The sequence below is a fragment of the Struthio camelus genome, chromosome 1, assembly GCF_040807025.1.
Source record: "Struthio camelus isolate bStrCam1 chromosome 1, bStrCam1.hap1, whole genome shotgun sequence".
Lineage (NCBI taxonomy): Eukaryota > Metazoa > Chordata > Aves > Struthioniformes > Struthionidae > Struthio > Struthio camelus.
In genome coordinates this window covers 152,875,887-152,899,392 of record NC_090942.1, presented here as the reverse complement: position 1 = coordinate 152,899,392, position 23,506 = coordinate 152,875,887, and the positions used below count along the sequence as shown (strand labels likewise).

Sequence of the window (23,506 nt, the reverse complement as noted above, 5' to 3'; positions counted from 1 at the left end):
TGTCTTGTGTAATCATACTTTTTCTTTCTTAGAATTATGTTTTCATTGAGATTTGATGATATTTTGATATAATTTACTATAAGATTTAGACCTGCAACAAGGATTTTGTTTAAAAGCTATTTGGGGAGGTTCCTTTTGTTTTGGGGGTTTTTTTTGGTTGTTGTTGTTTTTCATTTCATATAATATGTGTAATCTGGGTTTACTTGTTGATTTTCAGGTACAGAACTGTATTTCACTGTTTATTCGCAGTCAGTACAAAAGAGAAAACCTGCATTCTTTATGCTTTCTTTATTAATAGGGTGCCACTGCTTTCATGAAAGGAAAAGGGAAGACCTTCTGTTGGGACAAAATGAGAAAAAGTAAGCAGGACTTAAGTTCAGAATGCTTTGTATAATTTCAGTACAGGTGATTCACCATGACCTACTGAACGTTACAAACTATGAACACAAGAAAAAGGGGAAAAAGGACTTTATTTTTTTTTTCTCTAGTAGTGCCTCCCAAATTTATTGGTTTGGATGCTACCTGTACGGAGTCTGAAATCCATTGTAAGAAATGTGATACAGTCATAACGTACACATAAACGCTTTTCTGGACCAGAACTTACAAGAGCTTAACAGTAAGAATCAAAAAAGAAAGCATGGAGGCAGCATTGCTGTCTGTAATTCTCCCTGATTTTCAGAGCGAAACCTTGAGTGGGGCAGCTAAGCAAGCTCTGAGTTTAGAAGAAAAGGAAATGTGAAGAAAGCAGGACTGAACTTGCTTTCTTTCTCAGCTGCAGATCTGAGTTTAGTGCAGCTCTAAGCCTGGATTTCTGGGTTTCTAGACCCAAATCATCCCTTTGGGTACAATTAACTCACCTGTGTTTTTAAAACATGGCTGACAGTGGCAACGCTGCTTCCATTTAGCAGAACAGAGCTCAGTCAGAGAAACTAGGTGACTGGCATTTTAGACTTTATCCAGAATGACTCAAGTCCATAGCTTCTTGCTTCCTAAGGGAAGTGTCCTTACCACTACGCACAACCACCATGGAGGCTGGAGCACAGACTCACTCCACTAGTTGGAAGGGAGCTCGGTGGGAGGGCTGGGAGGTCTTGAGCTCCAGTCCAGGTACTCCCCTCACCCCCAGCTATTTCTGCCTTTTTATAAAATGTAACATGTAGGCAAACCCCCTAAAAAAAGCTGGGATTAAAACACAGGGCCTCTCTTTAAAATTAACCTATATGCTAGAGTTAAGCTCCCTTTTCCTTTAGTCCCAGTCTCTTGCTTCCCAACTTCTGGGTTGGTCCAGCTTCAGTGTGAAGAGTAGCCTTGGGATTTGGGCATCCCTGAGCAAGGTGGGAGAGGAGGTGGAGGTTAGACTCTTCTCTACAGTGGAAGCACCCTGCTTGCTGGACTAGTGCTGTTAACCACAGGATTACTGTGCACGTTCTTGCGGGCCCACGTTCACAAATAAAAGCGTTGAGCTTCGTGTTAGAGTTCTTACAGCATCCCTGCCTGAAGAAGCCTCTCTAGAGTTGCAAGTACCAGGGTGCCTGCTTTATTCAACCGAAACAGCTGCAGGTGCATGATAAGTGTCTACATGCTGAAACTGGTTGAAGCAGCAGGAATTGTGGACCACCATAGCAACCAACTGTAGGCACTTTGTGGAACCAAAACCTGAGATGCCAATGGATTGCCATTGCAAATGTGCACACTAAACAATTCTTTTGACTTAAGTACCCTTTTAGGCACCTTCAATGGCATTTAGGTGCCCTAAAAATGCCTTTCTTTTTAAACTTTCCCAGAATACCTTGACTATTTTGAGGTCAATAGCTCTTGGTAAGTTGAAGTCAGTAGTCCCAAACTACCACTCATATGCCCAAACTTAAGCATGTCCTTAAGTGTTTCTTTCTTCTAGATTAAGGCCATAGTACAGAATGCAGAGGAAAGAAATACCAGCTTTCACCAACAGCATTACACGTAACTAACTTTTGTCATTTAAATCCACGTCCAAACCTCTACAAAGATCATGTTGCCCTGTTCTCATGTGATTTTTGAAAAGCAAGTTTAATACAAACATATAAGAATTTGTCTTCTCAGAGCCACAGTGTACCTTGATACAGTGCTTGAAAGTGATATGAGAACGAGTGCACTGGTCCCAAAAGGAAAATTATGGTTTCATTCGAATTATGAAACAACTCACATTCGTAAGAGCTTTGTTACTTTCTCTGGAGCAGTGCACAGAGGGCCCAAGAGATGCAAACATTTCTCTTTGCTGCTTTTCATCTGGCTAATGGCCTGGCTGGTGCCATCCTTTCTGTCTCTCCTTCTGACTCACACCCTTCTACTTCTCCCACGGTGAATCGAGGCTTTGGCATTAGAGCTAGAGTGTCTACCCTGGTGATTGAATTTCCTCTTCGACCTGACATGGTGGATGGGCCAGCACTTCTATCTAAGCGTGCCATTGGAATTAGCTCTTCGTGGCGGTGCTTTGCTTCAAGTGGCCGTAGTCGGGGCTTGGGTCTGAATGTTACTGGGAACATAGATTCAGAGTCAGTGCTATAATTATCTGAAGGAAAAAAGACAAAGGATTCATATTAGGAACAAGAGAAAGAGAAACACTGTGTGTGGTATTAGCAATGACAAATTAAAGGGTATTCAGTATAATACAGCTGGAACTGAAACATTTTAAATAATTACTATAGAATAAGATATCACTCAAGGAAAACTAAAAAAAAAAAACCCTAAATTTTTATTTTATTCCCAAAGATGATGTATAAATGACTTTATTAATCTTGCCTTTACCCTGAAATACCAGTGAGAGAGCACAATCAGCTATTTGTTAGCACCTTGCAGAGCTGCTGTTGCCTTCATGGGGCAGTCTCCCTTATGTAGCTTTCAGTTTTCTACAAGTTTCACAAGCGTACCTAACAGATAGCTCAAAGGGATTGTAAAACCTACAGCAGAAGGCAAAAAGTGACCAAGGGGCGATTCTAGCACCACTGAAAATCAGGTTTACCAGTCACACATAATTAACAAGGCGAAGCAAAAAAAAAAAAAAAAAAGAAAGAAAAAAAACCAGTTCCACCTGAAACCAGAAGTTCACACTGGGGTGCTTTGATTAAATTGGGTGTGTTAGACCTGCTCCTGCTGGTTTCCTGAGCTCCATGTACACCATAGCTGGCTCTTTTATTCCATTTTAGCTTATAGAATATACTTTTTTTACTTTTCTTAATTACAGCCCACTTGCCGTCTGATTATGCATTAATAAATTAGTTATATAATATAAGAAACAACTCACAATAAGCTGGAAAGTTTCAGGAGTTAAAATCGAAGGTCCATGAACAATAAAACTAGTTAAAACATACATGTATTGGGTACAGACACACAGACAAGGCCTATTACAGCTTAATCTCAATTAAGTTATTTTAAGCTAATGTTTACTTAGTTGGCACAGAGTAAGAACATGTGCACCACCACTTACCTCAGCTGAACGGGCACTGATTTCATTAACAGTTGAGCCCTGCTCCTGCTCCTATTAGACCATACGAGCAAACCACAGTTGCCCCAGGAGGAACAAAATAGGATAGGAGTTCTCAGATTTGAAAGGGAAATGGTTATGATAAGGATTGTCCTCTGCTTAGCTCTTTGGAGACATCACTGCTTCAGAGCATGATACCTACCGGTAGTGAACTCATTCATTTTTATGAACGGCAAGAAAAGCTGATGGGCAGTTTAACGAACTATTCACAGCCGCTTCTGACTTCTTAGTTACTAAACTTTTTGCATATACATATTTTTGCACAGCCAAATCAAGCTTACCCAGAGGGTGCTTGCTTTAGAAGGGCTTCCAGGCATAGGCAGAAGAAGTGGCATTTAGCTCTCCAGATGTGTATAAACGAGGCTGTCATTCTAATCTCCTACCTATGGAGTATTTCTCTTCTCAATTCCCCAGTGCAAGTCATCTCATCCAAACACAGATTATGAAAGGGATTTCAGGTGACTTCCTCTGACTGTAGACATACAAAGTGATGTGAATGCTACCCAGGGGACCTAACTTGATGCCAGAAACAGAGCCAGGAAGTCTAATTATTTCTATAGAGCACAACACAAGGCTTAAATCCAGAGCCAGCTACTAGTGTAAGTGTACCCACATTCACTGCTTCAGGATTTACTCTTCTCCCCACTGAAATAATGGACCTATTTCTGAGAACAGGATTTGGTCCCTGAAAGTGTCTGAAATGTTTTTAAGTCTAAGGCTGCTGCGCAGAACAATTTGAATCTTTTAGAAAGACACATACACCACCATGACAGCCTGATGAACAGAACAGAATAGAGTCACCTCGTCAGAAAAAAAAATAAAAACTCCCCTTGAATAACTTTGACTTTCGTTTCTGAATAGAGCCCATAGATTTCTGTTCTGCCTCCTTCACATGTGCGTGTGCCAAGCCCTAGGGGACGGCTTTCCTACGCAGATTGCTTTTGCTTTCATCTCTTTCAGCAATGAAACAGAAAAGGAAGAAAGAAAATAATTTTGCACCCACAGGAAACAAACTTAGATGTCGAAATTTTGATACAAAGATAGTGATTAAAAATACAGTTTCACTTCACTGAAAACTTGCTAATTTTGCAAGAAATTAAAAGTAATTTTCAAAGCAACCCAAAAGCATTTCAGGATCACATAAATAAAGTCAGAAAAGAGTAGGGGAGTCTACAGATGGAAACAATGACTGACACTCAAGAGCCTTAAGTTCCACGTTTTCTCTGATACTGTCCTGTATTTACCTTAGGCAATTCAGTGTTACTCCACTTTTTGCTTCTGTCCCTAAACTCCCTCTCCTTATTTAGACTGTAAGTGAGGAAAGGACCGTATTTGATTGCATACCTATGATAACTTGTACAGTGTTGACACTGGCTGATAAGTTGTTCCAGTAAGACTGATACTATTACAGAAATGCTCACTGACAGCAAGCTGGAAAAAGGAGAGAAAGGATCAGCTATTTAGGGACAGACAGTGCCATGCTTTCATCTTAAATTATTTGATTAAAGGCTCATGTACATAAACACAAAGGAGCCCAGAGGCCCAAGGGCAGGTGGAGGACCCCCAGTACTCTGATCAGAGAAAGGAGATTCCTGTCTCGGCCCTCCTGGGTCCACAGGGGACCAAACAGTCCCACAGGCCAGAGTGAGACCCATCACGATGCTTCGGGGTGAGAGGATCTCCCCCATCACCTTGCAGACCAAGGTTGCTGCTTATGTGCTGTGGGGCTCATTTTGGGATGCAGGGGAAGAGTTTCAAGGAGGAACCAAAGGTGGTGAAAAGGAAGGATCAGGGCACTTTGGGAAGGAACAAGTGAGGGAAAACAAGGGGATAAAGGGCACCAGTCCCATACGCTGGTCAGTATGCTTATCTGGTCATGTCCTGTGCCTGACCAGCACAGTGTGTCCTATCTTTGTACTAAACTCCATTTCTGACTGTTTTCCCGAATGAGGGGGCTCTAGTCTGTGTGCAGGCAGGTGTGAAAGTCTGAGCGCTGGCCTCTGGGGTGGGAGCATGGGTCAGAGGGGCTGCATGCCCAAGGTGGCAGCACTAGGAGAGACCAGAGTGCATGTGCTATGTGTAGGTGCAGGTGTCAGTGTGCGATCCCTAGCAAATATCTAGCTGGACCAACCAGCACTCAAGATAAGAGGCTTGGGAGCTGGGTGTTGGGATGGCCATGAGAATAGTAGAGATTTGCAATTTGCAAGTTGCCTACTGCAGGGACCAGGAGGTCCAGGCCAGCAACTGGGGACACCATGGGGTCTAGGGGTCGGCTCCTGGCAAGGTCAAAGGACCAGCTACCAGAAACACTCAGATGCATGTGTGTGAAGCAACTGCGAGACCAGGGTTTTCAGGGGCCAGCTACTGGGAAGCCTGGGTGTCTGAGGACAGCTACTGGGGGATCTGCAATGTATGTGTTCATGTGTGTGTGTGTGGCGAGTGTGAGCGTATACCAGCAACTCAAGAGGGGCTCGCATGTGCAGGTGCAAGCAGCTAGGGAGACCAGGGATCCAGAGGCAGCTACTGAGAGAACTGAGCGTCCAAGGCCAGTTATTGGAGGGTTCCACATTGTATACATCTGTATGTATTTTCCAGTAATGGACTTTTGTCTTGATCAGCCAGAGAAGGGAACAGGATGAAGCCACTGGTGCTGTTTGTGTTTATGTGACTTCTGTGCTTTCTGCTGTTGATCTGTGTTGCTGACCATGTATATGTGTATATATGTATATGTGCATTGTGTGTGCATGTGAGCCTGTTAGGAATACCTTACTCTGCCTTGCTACTGGGGACATGGAGCAGCGGCAGTCTTGGATTTGGCAATTGCTAACACTTTTACATGCTGTTGTGTCTGTGGGGCTGCAGGAAACAAGCAATTTACTTTCTTGGGCTTACAGGGTGCCCTCATGGGCAGGCCAAATCGCAGTGATCACAGGAATATTTGTGCAAGAGTTAAAAAGAGAAAAGAGGGTGGTGCTGGAACAAGTTAGAAACTGCAGCAGCCACGTTCACATAAACAGAAAACATCAGTGTAACTCATTTAAACAGATCATGGACTTCCACAGGAGTATTCACTCATTACTTTAAAATCCACTGAACAACTGACCCGGTTTCTCTCGCTACCAGGGTAGGATACAGAGGAAAGCATTTACATTACCTGTAAAAGTCACGTGCCTGGCTTTTCGTCTAGAAGGCTGATGGTAGCCATGTGGCAAGGAGAGGTAGCGTACGCCCACGGTGCTAGCCTGTGTACAAAGACAGAAATGCGTTCAGTGCCTGTGATTTCTTCTCACACCTGAAACAGGACCTGTTCTCATGGCAGCAAAGTGCAGCTTTCCACTGCCACTGGTGAGCAAGCGGTCCTCCCACTGCTGGCACTGTGCTTATTCAGCAGAACGTAAGTAAAAGAATAAGTATATAACGATGCACCATGCCAGAGTAATTTACACATTCATGGCAAAAAGGAGAGGTGTTAGGATAATTTCCGTTTGATAGGATAGTGTAATTAACGGGTAAAGAGGAACGGTTATATCCTTTTTCTACTGTGCCTGCAACCTTAGAGCCAAATTTAGAGAGCTGTGAGTAAGATCAACACCTAGCTTAGCGGGGTTGGACCCAGCCTCATCCCCGGTGAAAATGCCCACGCCTAATACAATTGCCCTAGGTTTTCTTTCCGGTCGGTGGAGAGAAATATGTTCTTCTAAAATCCACCTTTCCTACTTTAGATGACAACCTTAAATAAAATGAATTGTACCCAGCAAGAGCTTATTTCTCTTCCTTAGCTATGATTAGCTCAGCTATAAATGTCTATGCTATCCAATGCCTACATTTGGTCAGGTATATCTTACTGTTTCTCTCTGATCCAGAGCCCAAACAGTCAGTGCAAGGGGTCAAGGGCACTGGATCAGGCCATTTGTCAATCCACAGATTCACAAAGGTGTGATTATACTTTGTTTTAAACATGCCAGATCAATGCAAGCTACCTTATTACTTACAGCTATAGTAGCTGTTTTCCGACCAACGTGTCCAGAGGCAGGACATAACAAATGTTGCTGCCCTCATGCTAAGTAAAACTCTTCCTTCCTAGGTGCTGCATGAGGACATTGCGAAAAATACCCATTTTAACTATTGCAAAAAGCAAATAAAAATGGGTGTTTTTATTTACAGACATATGGAGGCATTTTTATATGTCTTGATTGAATGGATAATAGTTTGCGTAACAGGTACCGGTCTACTCCAAGGTAAGCTGTTTCCTTTCCTGCAACTCTGCCTCAAGCTATGCTGCCGACGGATGAGGATTTCTTGGGCTTGTTTCTTATTTGTATCCGTAGACAGGTTGTGTCGGCTGTATGAGGGTGCCTGAAACAGAAAATGCACTCAGTTGATTCTCTTCGCATTGGAAATATTAATAAATTGAAGCTGCACAGCCTATTCCATCACATAGCCAAACGCACACCTTTCCTGGCTAAGCCACCAATGCGCCACGACTCTGTTTGGTATCTTGTAGGGAAATGCAGTTTCACACTGACCTTGTCCCTGGACAGCAAGACATGAGGAAGTGTGGACACAGCTGTAAGCCTCAGGCAACACATTCCCACCTCAGCTGACTGTCCTACCTAGGACCTGTAGTTTGGTGCCATTTTGATAGACTTGGAGCCTGCTCAAAATGCACCATAAAAATATGCTAATCTGCACAAGTCTCTTAACATCTCTTAGCTTTTCCTCCCTTTCTCAGCCCTCTTCTAATCATGCAACTGGCAGTTACAGATGTGAGGGAAGTCCCAGGTGATAGATAGCTAGTTAAGCCACCTCTGAGTCTTTGATACAAATATTACTCAGCCAGAAGTGACTTGCAGACATGCTCAGGAGCAAAAGACTATATCGAGTAGAATACATCTCCACAATGACATACATATCTCTCTTATCCTCCTTACCCTTTTTAGCTGCCTGCTGGAAGTTCCCAGCCACATACAAGGTGCTCTTCACACATGTTGCCCTGGGGATATTTGGCTGTGGATATTTGGATATTTGGCAGCCGGAAGTGACTTGCAGACATGCTCAGGAGCAAAAGACTATGTCGAGTAGAATACATCTCTACAATGACATACATATCTAAGCTTCCTTTCCGTACCTGGACAAACCACACCTTAATATTACCTTAAAATTGAGCATTTTTAGGGCAAGCTTATTTATTTGTTATTTATTTGTTGATTTATTGTGTACCTCTTCCAAAATGAGGGAAGTAATAGTTATCCACCTCAAAGAGAAAAGTTCATTTAAGTTTATAAAACTCTCCTAAAATGCAGAATCTGATCTTAACCTCACTTGTCTTTATGAAGTTAGTCTGCTGAATCAGAGCATCAGCAGGCCTTCAAAGTTTAACGTGAGGTATTAGAAGCAGTACTATTTGACTTCCTATCTTTTGTTTCCAAAAGCACACAGTTCTCAACACCACACAGGAAGCGACTGCACAAATGGACATTACTGTAATCGATTTTGAAGAGAGAGAGTTCATTTCAGTAATCTAGGAGGCAACTGTATATGCAAACTGTTGCTAGCAAGATAAGAAATTAATATCTTAGGGATAATTGGCCATGTCAAATCAAATATTAGGAAAGAATATCATATTAATAATGACATATTTAAATGAGCAAGGCCTAGCATTTTCTAGCAAATGTGCATTACATGAGTTATCTCAGTTTATCTGCATAATGTCAAGGTTACTACAGTATATCCTCTACCACACATTGCTGTATGAGAGCACTCAGCTATATACTCTGGGCACAGGATGGTATTAAATAGATATTACACCTTCAAGTGCATCAAAATGAGTACAAATTTGTGCAAAACACATCCTTGCTAAGACATTATCATCCCCATTTTATGGAAAAAAAGCCTTTAAAATGAAGCTCTAGAGGAGGGGGATTTTTTTTTTTCCTTTCACCTCCTGTGGTGAGGATAAACTGTAACTCCCACACAGAATGAGAATTCACCAGCCTGACTCTGACTTTCGGCTATGCAGTGTTTACCACCGCCAGGCCTCCCACTTCCACAGAAAAGTTTCACTGCTAGTGGCAATCTGCCAGGCTACTGTCTCCAACGACAATCTGCCCATCCCTGGATGCTCAGTAGCATGCTCAGTAGTCTGCCAAGTGTCCGTCCGTCTCAACGAAATCAGAGCCCGTATGCACCGTGAATGTTACGCATATGTGACCCATGCAGCTTCCTACACTTTTCAGGTCATGTCCCTCAGACTCTGGGTCCCCAAGAGGCCAGGTCACACTGGCCCATTGCCATGCCAGCAGGTCTCACTGTCCAAAGCCAGCCTTGCCTCCCAGCCACCCTGCTTCCAGCCAGCCCTTTCACTGAGATTACAGAGTTTACAGTCTTAAACGTCCTCTACGGATGGTTTACTTTAGAAATGTGCTTGTGCTTGTTCCAGTAAATGCTGGTATTAACCGCCATATCAGCTGGATCACCTGAGTTGCCATAGGAATACCCTACAAATCAGCTCCCTCAGAAACAGGTCACAGACTGTGTGTGCCTAGAGGGAGAGGACATCGAAAGTCAAACTAAGCCAGGGGTGTTTGGCAGCCTCGAAAGGGCCGTTTCTGAGTCACAGGTAGCTATACAGCGAGGGAAGCCTGACCTCTAGAGCTCAGTCCCGGATTTTCCTGTCTTTTCCTGCTGCTATCAGAGTGAAAAGCTGAAGGAAAACCCTATTTGCCTGTTTTTTATCAAGGAGTGAACCCAAAGCCACAGGTTCTCCCCTGAGTGTCTCCTGGGTTGGAGACTCTGTAGGCGCAGAGCCCGCGTTTCCCACCAGCGTGACTCCAGGTCTCAGGTGAGAGTCGGATCTGCCCTGCTGCTACCACCACCTGTTGCTATGATGTGAAGGAGGGCAAACAGGAGCTTTCAGTCTACAAATATGGAGCGATAGCGTGAAAGTCGCTTACACACCCTTTGTCGCACTTGATATAGATTATGTGCCAGGACATCTCTCATGGACTCCACCTCTGCAGGGGAGAGCCTATGTACTCGCCGATTTCTGCAGCTCCTGTAAATAAAAGAGAAGATTTAATATGATATTAACAAGTTGCTTAAACGCTATTGCTACAAAACGATGTATGGTCTGCTTTTGATTCTAGGGCAGAAGGATCCAAAGAGACTTTCAGTGACCAGTAACATAATGAAATCATCCAAAGCCGAATGAGAATTGTCTGACTCTTTTTTTGCCCTTTCCCAGGTTTTATCAATCTGCTGGCTAGTCAGAAAGGGCTCTAAGCTGTCATAAAGCTGACAGCAGAAACCATCCTTTTTTTTTAAAGAGCTCCAGGAGGAGCTCTAGGTGACCCTGCCTGAACAGGGAGGTTGGACTAGACGATCTCCAGAGGTCCCTTCCAACCTAAACGATTCTGTGATTCTGTGAAATTCATTTTTAAGAATTAGACTGGGCAAGAAGCATCTGTACATTCAGGAGAGCATTGCAAGTTTCCTCCCTTGCTGGGATATGTTCTTCGGCATGGTCCAACACCCTGGACCTTGCTGTCTTACTGTTTTTAACTCCTTTGTAAAAGAGAAAACGATCCTTAATAATTAAACCGCATCCTCATTAACAATGACAGAAACATTATTGTCTAGGAGATCTGCTCTGTGCTGAGGCAAATATATAGAGAGTTTCCTTGGAACTGAGTCTGTTTCTTCGTTTGAAATGAAAGAAGTGCCTAAAAGATAGTAATCTTAGAATTTTTTTCAAACTGGGACAAGAAGCCCACAGTCATTCGTAACTGCCTGGCCTTTTCACTAACAAAACAATGGATGAGGGCTGCTGTGAAATGTTAACTGGATTTGCTATATCACTGAACTTGTGTGAGAGTTAGCGTTCAGCCGAATTCCCAAGAAGAGAAAGGGGAAATAGATAGTGATCATCCAAGACAAATCACAGTTGAAGTTCATCTTGTTATTTCTGCTTTTTTCCTTTCCCCGTTTTGCTTTCTTTTCTCCTTTTTCAAAATGCTATTGTCAATCTTTCTTCTCAGCTAAGTGATATCCTTAAAGTAATGTCTGTAAATGTGATTAAAGAATATATTATTATCACTGTACAGTATTGCCAAAGATTTGTGTACATTTGTTTTTTATTCCTCTTAAACTTAAAAAAAAATTAATAGCAAAGGAAGGTAGATTCAGACAAAGCTAAGATTATGCTGTAAACATAGAAAAAAGTTTGGAATTTTGCAATTACAGGTTTTTTAACAAGATTACCACTATTTTATGCTATAATCTAACAAGATCATCTTGAAAACTTGTAAGACCATCATGTACAGCCTGAATTCTACATTCTACGAGCTCCTACGGTTAACCAGACAGTGAATACTGGTAGCCTGGCCCTGTCCAAGATCTCTGGAATTTAAGAATTCACATTCCTGAAATATTTCAAGGTTTCTAAATGTATTTTTATTCCGCATCAAAGCAAAACTGAGAACTGCCAAATTTCACATAAAGTAAGAAGAAAGAGAGAGAGAAAATGACAATAGGTTAAGGGATATTAGCGATAGGATTAGTACAGGGCTGGGGATATCCCTGGGATGTGAGAAACATGTAAGCAGACTGCAATGAGATGAGGTGGCATTCAGCAGACTGAAGAGACAGTTTCCCCCATCTGAACAGAAGGGTCGAGCAGAATATCTCCAAGACATCAAATCATCTTTTTACTTTTCCAGCTATGGAACTCACCATTTCACATGCCAATAGAGGAAAAGTGGCCAGTCCTAAGTCATTTAAGTGCTTATTGCTTAGCTCTTAAAGTGACTTAAATAAAATTTCCAGAGTTTCAGCTGAGCCGAAGTAGCAACAGAACAAACAGCATGAAGATAATCTGCATTGTTCTGAAGCACAAATAAAAAGTGTATGTTCTTTTCATGGGGTTAGATATTAACCTACCCAACTGATGCACAGGTATGGTAATAAAAAATATACAATACATTAAAAAAAAGCTTTTCAAAAAAAAAAAAGTTTGGTATGTTCCCATACCCATTAAACAATCCTTACCGAAACTATTCCTTTGTTCTTATTGAAACTTCCTGAATGTTGCGCATGAAACACAGCATAAGAGATATATTTGCAAAGAAAATATTGAGCTGATAATGTGCTGTGATAACTCACTATCTCTCTGTGGTGACTACCATGACAGTATCTCTTTCTTCTTAAGACGCAGGTATAGTTGATACATAAAGGAAATACAATTCCATATGAAAACCTTGTAAGGTTATTTTTTATAATAAAATGTCTCATATTTTGAACTTCACCAGCTCTTCACTAATCTTCACTAGTCCTGTGAGGGAAGTAACATTCATCAGGCATAGCCCATGCACAGCTACATCGCCACAAATGATAACACTGCGTTTGATTCTTATCTTTTTGGTATTGATATATTCTAAGATTTATTCTTACCAAAGTCAGTACCGCAGCATTGTGAAGTCACCATTAAGCAAGTTCACAGTCAAATCAGCTTCTGTCTCTAATGGACATTTCTAAGGTATATTTCCCAAAATATAAACACAGTTCTTACAATATCTGCTTGATTGTGCTTTTGCCCTTGAAATCATTATTTCTAAGGCTTGTATTCTCCAAATCATTATAACTAAATGCTCTATTTTCATTCAAATGTAGATCCTCTGTTGCACAGTACATGGACAGATTTCTCCAGTCTACACTGGAAATGTATTCAACACTCACTCCACCTGCAGGAAGCATACCAACATGAATCACATTTCAAATTATAGAGCGAATCCAGAGCCATTGAGATCTGCCTTGATTGGCATAGAATATTTCTCTCCTGGACCCTAAAGGCTGCAGAACTGATTAGAAGCACTGATGAGAGAGGTGTCTCAGTAAGGTGGCACTGCAAATATAGTTTACATAAAATATATCGGAATTTGATCTCAAATCTCAACTTTCAAGGATTGCTTGTTCATGGCCAGATTTTTGTATCCTCATTCAGGAAAGGGACTTTAGGTACAAACTATCTCAATGAAAGCTATAAAACTTTACAAATCCTCCCATTTTGAAACCTTTCACTCTTAAGCAGGCTCACTTGGTTGCTCAGGGGAATGGAGATATAAGAACCACTGCATTGGCTCAGACCAAAGATCCAACAAGCTCACTATCCTGCCTCAGACAGTGTTCAACTGTGGACACCTGTTGAAGAACAGAACTAGGAAAACATGTATTTTCCTAGGACACTCTCACAGTCTCCAAAGATCAAGACATTTCTGAGTCATAGTCAATACTTCATTTTTTAAAGATGTCCTTATATCTTTTTGAAAGGTTCTCTCAGTAGGAGAAGCTGTGCATCAGAAATTGATGCACAGTAAAATTCAATTGCAGCTTGAGTATAGCTAGTAAAACTCAGTCCATCATATCACTATTTATTTAGAATATTTTTCAACCTAAATTCTCAGCTCAGGCAAGAATTTCTGAAGTACATTAAAGCAATTTGTCTTTTTTTCTCCATATCTCTTTCAAGAAAAGAAGAGGAATGTGGTTTGCTTGTCATAGATTTTCTACTAACCTTGTACATGTGATCTTCACTCAGAACAGTTAGGGGAATATAGCAGAAGGGAATCTGACAAACACACAACCATTTTTAATATAATCCATTCTGCTAAGAATGATTTAGAAAGAAAAGGGCTAGGTCTTACACTGCATGCTGGTATCAGTCTCAGTCAAGCCACTGAGTCTTGACATGATGAAGACAAACAGCTTCAAGAAAGATTTAAATTTGAAGTCCCATCATTATTTCTTTTTGAGATGTGATCCTTCAAACTTTCTGGTGTGGGGAGAGAGGAACGTCAAAGAGAGAAAACATGCTGAGCCCTGCCAGAGGCTGCTGCAAAGCTCCATCTCTCCGTAAGAATCGAACAAGTAGCACTCCTGCTGGGGGGCAGCATCTAGAGGGGAGCATTCCCAGGAGAGAGGGGGCAGCTGGAGGAGACCCGTTGTGTGTCAGACACCTCCATCGGAGGCTACCCGGCTACCAGATGACATTCGTAGTCGTACGCTTTGGGAGAACTAGCATTCATTTTGCACTGCTCAGAAAACTAGGCAACCATGCTGATGTAAATTCCTCCTTATTTCCAAAACTGAACATCCAGGGTTAGTTTCAGAAAGTGCTCTCAAATAACTCCTTCTGTCTTTTTTTTTCCGTTTTCTTGTTTTCTCTGAGTTCTAGCCAAAGCTGGGTGTGGAAGTACCAAAACACAAGAAGACAGCTTGAGGGACTGCAAAATGAAGTAGCAAAATATGCCTATTCTGCAAGGAAATCTGTCCACAGAGAACATCAACCCAGATTTTAAGAACCCAAATTTCTGACTGGGATAATGGGGTCAGGACCAAAGACCTTTACTCTAACCTTTTGTGCAGTTCTTTAAGCACCTAGCAGTGATGAGCAAAATCCACTGAGCAGCTAAGTGAGGAGGATGGCAGCCTTGAATCACTGCTGTGACACAAAGCGTGCAGAGCAGATTCTGGGCTGGCCTCATGAATCCACTTCAGCACTGCCCATCATTGAAGAGAAACATAACAAAAATGTCACATTTTTTAATTATCATTTGGTGAATAAAGAATGAAAGTAAACATGCAATAAGTACCAAAGTGCCAGCACAAAATAACAGCTCCTCATAACTGTCTTCATTTGTTATGCCTCTATTAAAGTTATAAAAACCCCCAGATGTTTCTTCATTTTTGTCCTCTTACTTCCCTTACTCTACTCTGCTCTGCAGAGGCCAATACTCACTGTAAAGAAGCTGTGGATGCTGTTGAACTTTTCATGCCACTCTCAGCCATCTCGATGGCCAGTTTTATCTCTAACTTTTTGTACAATGACACAATGCTGGATTTGGGCTGGTGTTCCCGAATTAAGATTTTCTTCAGATACTTATTGTCAAACTTTTTAAATCTGCAAAAGAGACATTAAAACCAAAGCATAAAAAAGGAAATGTGCTTTTATCCCTATGGGACAAGCTCATCTTCATTCAAATGAACACAGACATAATTCGGTGGTGGAAACTGAATCCAAATTGGAGGCACCTGGGGACTCCTGAAGGCCTAGTAAACAGAAACCTTCAGGGAGCCATTTGGCATGGTCTACTGGTCCACACAGATTGTAAAGCCCACTAGACAAAAGACAGAAACAAGCTGCAATCAGAGCAAAATAGAGGGCTGGGTGTGTGTTTTCATATAACACTGCCTCGTTTGTAAGAAAAGAATATGGCCAGGCTCCATGCTTTTGTACAAATGCTGTATTCTAATAGGGCATAACAGCAGCAGCTGCACTTACAGTAATCCTGTCCTATTGAGCCAGTCACCAATAATGCTCTAAACGGCCCAGTAGTTACAGTAGTTTGGGCCCATTATGTTGCTGATCATTTTGAATCATGACAATTAGAGTGGAGAAAACATATTTCTTTGTATTTCGAATAACAGAAAATTTGAATAGAACACAAAGTACTACGTGCATGCACACTAAAACATCACTAAAGTGTGACATAATTTGAAAGCAAATGTATGTATGTGTGTTGAAACAAGTATGTGCTTTCAAGCAGACATTCAGCAGAACAACAACAGATCGTCTTAGAAGTTTCTTTCAAAGGAGCAGTTTACCACAGTGAGGTAATGTGGTCCACAATGCTAGGAAAAGCACTACAGAGTTTATACATTTCGTTCTTAACAAAGGCTTGTTTTTATACTTACTTTAATAGCACAGAGAGATACACAAATATGTTTCCATTGGGATTAGAGCTCTTCATGGTTTTCTAGGCAACAGGAAGCTACCTTGAGTATCATTTCACTCAGGTAATTTATTGCAAAATGCATATGCCAAACATCTTTAAAATAATATAGAAAAATAGGGAGTGCCTTTTAATACAACCTTTCCTACATTCAATATTTTCATATACAGTGTGATCTTCCAGTATGCACCTGAACTGAATCTGCACCTGCCAAGACTGTTCTGGAGGATACACAAAGCTTCACAAAATCATTTCATCATGATTATAGAAGACATAACGCTGGTCCTGTACAGTTCCTGAGCGAAGACCGTATTAAAAGTAGTATCTGCTTATGCTAATGGGTGTTTAAATTCAGCCATTCACTTCAGTATTATTTTAACTATGACTGAATACTAAGACTTATAGTCATTAGACAAATGACTAATTACTATTTAATCTATACTTACCAACAGGGGTTCCTTTTTGCTGTGGCAATTTACAACGAAGGCAAATGAAGCACTCTTACCTCCCATAGCTTCCATTTTAAATCTAAAACTAAAGGAGCATTGCCAATCTAAGATTTATGTCGAAGCTTTACATGCATGTAGCATGCATTTATGTGTTACATTTTTCTTTCAGAAGGCCTATTTTCTCCTTGTTTGTGCAGAAGCAATGTAGCAAACAATATATGGGCACGGCACTCCCAAGAGATAATTGTTACTCTGGAGTTCACTTTTTAAAAAGAGATAAGACACGTCTCCAACCTTTCATGCTATTTTAGCCTTAAGGGCCCTGTTGTATTTTACATCATAGATAGGTTATTTTATTGTAGTAGGCTGTAATAAGAGATGCTTACTTATCTCTCAGCTGATAGTGACTCCAATGTCCACATATGTCTTCAATACCAGCCTTCAAGTGATCCATCAACTAGAGAAACAAACATGGAAAGATTTTAAGTGGCCATTACGAGAAAATAATGTCACTACAAATATGCAACTCTGAAATGATTTAGAGATTTTAAAAGGGGCAGGGGTAGGAAGCTAATTCTGAAAACATCCACTGTCCTCCAAAAATTTAAGCAAACATTCCACTGCGGCATCTCCTGAGCTTGGCTGCAGCAGCGATATTTTGATCAAGGCTGCAAGTCTATCATTTTGCTACGTTAGCCAAAAACAGGCCCAAGAAAAGGACTTTGCCCAATGGATGATGATACAGATGATACAACTTGCCTGGTCCTCTTTGTCTGCAGAGACCAAAAATTAAATTATTGGTTCTGTCAGCCAAATTTCCTCTTCCCACCTCAAGTGTCACCTCCCTGAGAGGGGCACATGGCCAGTTACCTCACTCCTTAATCCTCACCTTGACCTCCAAGTGCCCTGAGGATTTTGAGTATTGTCATGAGACTGGTCAGTTTTTCACTGGTAACTACAGAATTTTCAGTCTTCTCTTAGATGTTTCCAGAGTTATTGAAATAGCCTGAAATGGCCAATTATTGCATACATATTGCTATATATGATGTTTTTAAACATAAATTCCTTTCAAACCTAAGTGTAAAGGTTGAAATAGCAAGAATTAACTTCACATCAAATTCAAATCAGTTGACATGTACTGATTTTGCTAATGTCTCTGCGTTTGCTTAATTTTAAGGCACACTGATTCTGTTCATTTCAAATATTTTTCCTATAATGACAATGAAACCACATGTGTATATTTTGCAGAGTATTGTTAGATCAGTTTGAGTAGATTTCTGTTATTTTACATATTGGTAATTTGAAATGCAAATATTTGAGAAAGATCATTTCTCAGAAGAACTTGAAATTAAATTTGCAGACCAATGATGCAGCTCAGTTTGGTTATAAAGCCTGATTTCAGACTTTTCAGGTTTCAGTGTGACTAGAACCCGTTAAAGGATGGCAACAAAGGAAGCTGGCAAATCTAACTAGGAAGGACGATGAATGTATTTCAGAAACTCTACTTTTACGTTTCTGTGCTGCCATGGTCACAAGCATCCAGCTATAAGGGCTAGAATCAGGTACCTTATTGTGTGTTGTTGCATCACACAAGTCTTTGGAAAAAGGTCTATTCTATAGCTTTGAAAATAGATGCCTCTCCCTCACAAGCTCTGCTATGCTATGAAAGTTATGGTATACTATCATAATATGACAATTTCTGTGAATACAAATGATAATATTTTAGAATATTATGCCTAGGATTTCCTCCAAATAGTCTTAAAAACCTTCATTCTCCAAATCTACCAAATGCCAGTGCTACTGAATGTCTCACTCTCTCCAGCTATGTTGGAACTGACACCCTTTCTTCTCTTTTTTTTAGGATATTAGTTACTGATACCAAAAACTTACTCGCACATGAATTTCTTCGTTGATGGACTCCTTTTTGTTGGTCTTTTTAACATCTAGATATTTTACCAATGGACCAATTGTGATTCCCTGCATTTGGAACAATGAGTTGAAATGTTAATTATCCTTTAGATAAAGCAGAAAGAAAGCAAAAGGATTTCATTTTAGTCAGTCAGGAGAGCTGTGTCTTAGAAGAATGATCTGCTACCTATAAGGAGAGTTACAGAAGAAGATTAAAAACTAAAAACTTTTAAAAGTATATATCAGGTTTTTTAACCAAAATTATATTTATCAAAATGTTTTATCCATGTAAAGTAACTAACCCACTGCCAACTTTCACCAAAACTTTAAGACTTGAAAGAAAACTTGATCTTTGAAGGGTTCTTACGATCTGAAGGCTCTTACTTCAACATTTTCAGAATGAAATACTTTATTTTTTCATTTTGAAATCATTTTTAGCTGCTCTCAATTCTCTGTTGCATTACTAGAGAATCTAGCATTTAGAAGGGGGAAAAAGAAACAAATTGTTTGTCTGAAACATTTTGTGTAGAATCTGATTGTTTAATCACAGTTGCATAGTGTCCCATTGACACCCTAGAGTATCTGAGATATTTGTACAGAAAAACAGAGAAAATGTGATGCAAGATGTCCAGAAAATTCGATTCCTCCTCCTATAGCAGTGTAAGCCAAGTGAAATAACCCAGGGCACCTGAAGTCACACTAGACATCTGTTCTTACAAATCTGACTTGTTCCTTATATTTTTATTTAATATTCTTTTACAAAGGGTTTGAAAATGTTCCAGTCTGGTCCTAAGATGACAGAAGATAAATGTCAAAAGTTCAAAATGCTGTATAAGACAGAATTACTGTCTTCTGCTCAGTTGTAGATGCAACACTAATAAGAACTAACTCTACTTGTGCTGAAGCATAAAGTTAAAATGCTTCCTATTTTGGAAGCATTAGGAAGTTAACATGCAGTGAAAAGAAAAGATTTTGGACACAACAGACCCTTTTCCCTTAATGCTTTAGAAAACTTGGGTTTTAAATAGTTCTTCTGAAAAAGTTATTCAATAATACCTAAAAAAACATTCAAAAGGTAATTATACAGTGCAGTGCTAAATCTGGCCATAAAATACAGTAGTTTGTCCTAGTTTAAGAGTAAATTTTAAATGCAATCTTAACTGTAAAGCTTTCAGTCACTTCTATTATATACAAATAATTCATTGAGAAATCCACTCACCTGGATGAACACTGTAAAGTATATAACTACAAGTGTAGCAGTAATGAACAAATTTTTTCTAGGGAAGAGATTCACTGGAAGCAAGAATGCGAGAGAGAAGCTACTGGCTCCTCGAAGACCACTGTAGGAAATAATGAGCTGGTCTTTGAAGGTGAAGGGGTACGTTCGGAACTTGTTACTGATGTAGAAGAGAGCCAAGACACCTAGGCAGGAAATAAAGCTGTTATTATGCAAGTGGAAAAGGGAAATCTTTAAAGTAAAGCAACATCTTGACTTAGGAAGTTGCTGACAGAACTTTCAATTTTGGGTATTTGACCAACTAATAGAACTGGTTTATGTGAGCAAATTTTCTAGAAAAGAGCACGTTGTCTAACTGCTTCATGTATCAGATTCACTTGAGTGGTTTAGAAGTGAGATTAGAAGAAAAGATTTACTTTCTATATTTATGTTACACACTTCTTCTCTGAAGTGTTCTCGAGACAAGAAAAACCACTAGATGAGAGTTTTTTCTGTGCCCTCCCTTGCAACGTTTCCTGCTTTCTGCACAGCATCTACCCAAAGTGTTTGAATAGTGCTTCACCAACAAGTCTTGTGGATAGGTTCACTGACAGGCAAAGAGTAATAGTATTTTAATTTTTAATCATCTGTTTTATTCTCCCTCTAGTTCTCCATTTATTTCTCTGTTTTAATTTTTCTTTTAATAAAAGTTAAAATTAATGAAACAGCCTGTGGATGTGCAAGGATTGCAACTTCCCTATATAGACACATTTAGCGTGTTGCTTGATTTTCTCTTAAACCGCCTTCGCCTTCCATGAAACATATGTATCCTGTTTTGTATGGAAATTGTTACACTACTGATGTTAATGCTGACAAATGTTGTTAATTACTGGCATTATTCTACGCATTAGTCATTGATAAACTCCATGGCTTATTATAGGATAAGGCCAGTAGCCATATCCTATTATTTAGGTTGTTGGATGCTGCCTTATAAAGGACCATCTTTTTGTTACTTATGTTAGATAGCAACTACTCAGGCTGAAACACTATAAATGAGGTGTCACCCTCAAGTCAATTCTCTTTACCTGTTCAAGCTTCAAACAAAATAATGCACTAATTTTTCATGACGAGTTTAAAGGAAAATATTTTGGTGTTCTTCTGGACAGCTCTAGCTCTCCCCTTTGTGTTGGAGAGAGAGATAGACATGTGGCAGCGGAGCGATTCTTGTATCAAGAAAGCACCTTTTCTGTCCTTATTAGAAGGATATCTCAATATGGCCTCCAAAATTAAACCTTTAAAAACTTAAAGGTCATACTTGGCCCAGCTAAAACAAGTAAAATACGTGACCATTTCCTTCTTGCTGCGAACCCACCAGAAGCATATGACTTCCACTGCTGAGTACTTGTGTCATCTCCGCATAATAGAGCTGTTCAGATGCATGTTACAGGCCTCACAGAATCACAGAACAGTTGAGCTTAGAAGGGACCTCTGGAAATCACCTAGTCCCATCCGCTTCCTCCAGCAGGGTCACCTAGAGCATGTTGCCCTGGACGCTGTCCAGATAGCTTTGGAATATCCCCGAGGATGGAGACTGCACAGCCTCTCTGGGCAACCTGTTCCTCCCCTTTCCTCTTGTTTCTATAGCTAAATGCCTTCCTCCAGGACTCCTAGGCTTGAAACTCAAAGGTCTTGAAATTTCTCTTTGGGCTTTGAGGATCAAGCCAACATCTTCCTCCTGCTCTGTTATTCTGTTTGGCAGAGGGATGAGCCACCTGAGAAGAGATTTAAGAAGTAGCACCTTACTCTCAGCCTTTGGATGCCAGCACTTAGCTGGTCCTAAATGTTAGACTCTAAGTACTTAAGGTTGAAAGGGACCTTTGGAGGTCATCTAGTCCAGACCCCTGTTCAAAACAGGTCTAATCAGATCAGTTTGCTCAGGGTTGCCCAAGCTGGAGTAGTCCTAGTCTGACAGATTAGGGAGTAGGAGAATTTTGCAGAAATTGGGAGAGATAGTGTGTATAAACAGAGTAACTCCAAACAGCCAATATTTTCTAGTAGTTTACAGAGACTGTGCAAATTGACATTTGAGAAGCAGTAGCATAGCATAGCTGGCCTGGGCTATGGTGTAAGGAAGGAAATAGAGTCCCAGTTCAGTCATCTATCAGTGTGTATATCCACCTTCCCTCTTTTTCAATGCCTCAAGCACTCCTGAGCTCTCCCACCTTTAGTGTTATGGTACCAGAAGTGTGCTGATGTACATTATCTAATTAGTAAATTAATTACAGTGTGTGATAAGATTATTATGAAGCCCACATACCCAAAGGGATAGTAAACTAAGACGTTAGCACCTATATAGGCATAATCATAGAAATATTTTAATTATTTTGCTTAAAATATTCCATTCTCACCTAATCATAAAGTCTGTGCTTGCAGAATGGCATTAATATTTGTTTGGGGCTTTTTCCTCCCTTTTCCTGCAAGCGTAGGTTTGTGAAATGAAGTTGTCAGCAACACACGCCTACTAAACCCATTATTAAACTGGTTATACAAGTCTGCACAGACTTTTCTAATATACTTTTGCACTGAAACGTTTCTGTCAGAGATGCAGAGCAGCCTGCCCGCAAAAGCTGACTTACTCAGTGCCCGCCAAATGAGGCAGAAAAGCAGAGTGAAGCAAATGAAGGCCCAGTTCCACTCGTGGTTCTTCCCAACTGTCGACACTCCCATGAACACGAAAATCAGTGTCTCGCTGATGCTACTTAGCATCTTCATGAAATATTTTATTGTCGTATAGGAATTCTGGGAAACATTTTCCTCCACGTATTTTTTCATAGTCACTGCACATGCTGTCATCCTGTACCAGGCAAAACATCAGAGATCAGCAACTACCATCTGTTTGTCTTTTGATGCAAGAACAGCTTCAGCCCTCACCACCTGCACACTTCCCACTCTCCATTACCAGCTTTTAGTGCCCTTCTTAATGTCAAGTAGCATTTTACTTCTTAGGTAATGTCAGCCATTTCAGTCATATCACCCTGGATAAAAGAGGTACCTTAATTCAGCTTTTATGAATCTGTTTTGCATACAGAAAAAAGGAAGCAAATTAGTCAGCCTTCTTGAAGAGGAAGTGAGAGTATCACATTCCAGTTCAAAGTCCATTTCATTCTGAATGTATCATGCACAAAGTACCAAATATTTGAGTCTCAAACAAAGGGCAGTCAATTCTGTACCAGCCTACGGACAGACAGATCAGTTAAAGGGACATAATCTGCCTCTCAACAATCTTTTCCTTTGACGTGGTGGTGGAAGAAGATGGTGCTAGTCCAGTGCTGGGTCCAAAGCTCCCTGCTGTGCCCTGCCAGCTAGCTGGCATATCAGTAGGCGGAGGTTAAGCCTCAGTAATTCTCCACCCACTGCAGCTCTTTCTGCATGACAGGGGAAATGCAGTCATCCTAGAGTCTGTCTTTCCTTCCTCTCAGTTATCCAGGGCATGGGCAATGTGCCTAAGAAACCAAAGGACTATTTTCCGCCACTTTACTCTTCAGTCAAGGCTAAAATCCGTTCAAAGGTATTAGCAACAACCCAGCACAGCTACTGGTAACGTGCACATTTAGCAATACCCTGCTCC

General features: G+C 40.6%; 1 protein-coding gene across 1 annotated transcript in view; it reads right to left on the bottom strand.

The window, feature by feature from the left end:
- Positions 1-289: 289 nt before the first annotated feature.
- SLC9A4 (solute carrier family 9 member A4) overlaps positions 290-23,506 on the bottom strand; it is a 34,840-nt gene continuing 11,623 nt past the window's right edge. The window contains exons 4-12 of the mRNA XM_009666458.2: positions 22,515-22,732; positions 19,882-20,084; positions 18,645-18,731; positions 17,141-17,211; positions 15,312-15,473; positions 10,478-10,574; positions 7,745-7,876; positions 6,675-6,762; positions 290-2,548 (exon numbers count right to left, since the gene is read on the bottom strand). Coding sequence (XP_009664753.2) covers positions 2,262-2,548; positions 6,675-6,762; positions 7,745-7,876; positions 10,478-10,574; positions 15,312-15,473; positions 17,141-17,211; positions 18,645-18,731; positions 19,882-20,084; positions 22,515-22,732 — 1,345 coding nt within the window. The 3' untranslated portion in view covers positions 290-2,261. The remainder of the gene's footprint in view (positions 2,549-6,674; positions 6,763-7,744; positions 7,877-10,477; positions 10,575-15,311; positions 15,474-17,140; positions 17,212-18,644; positions 18,732-19,881; positions 20,085-22,514; positions 22,733-23,506) is intronic.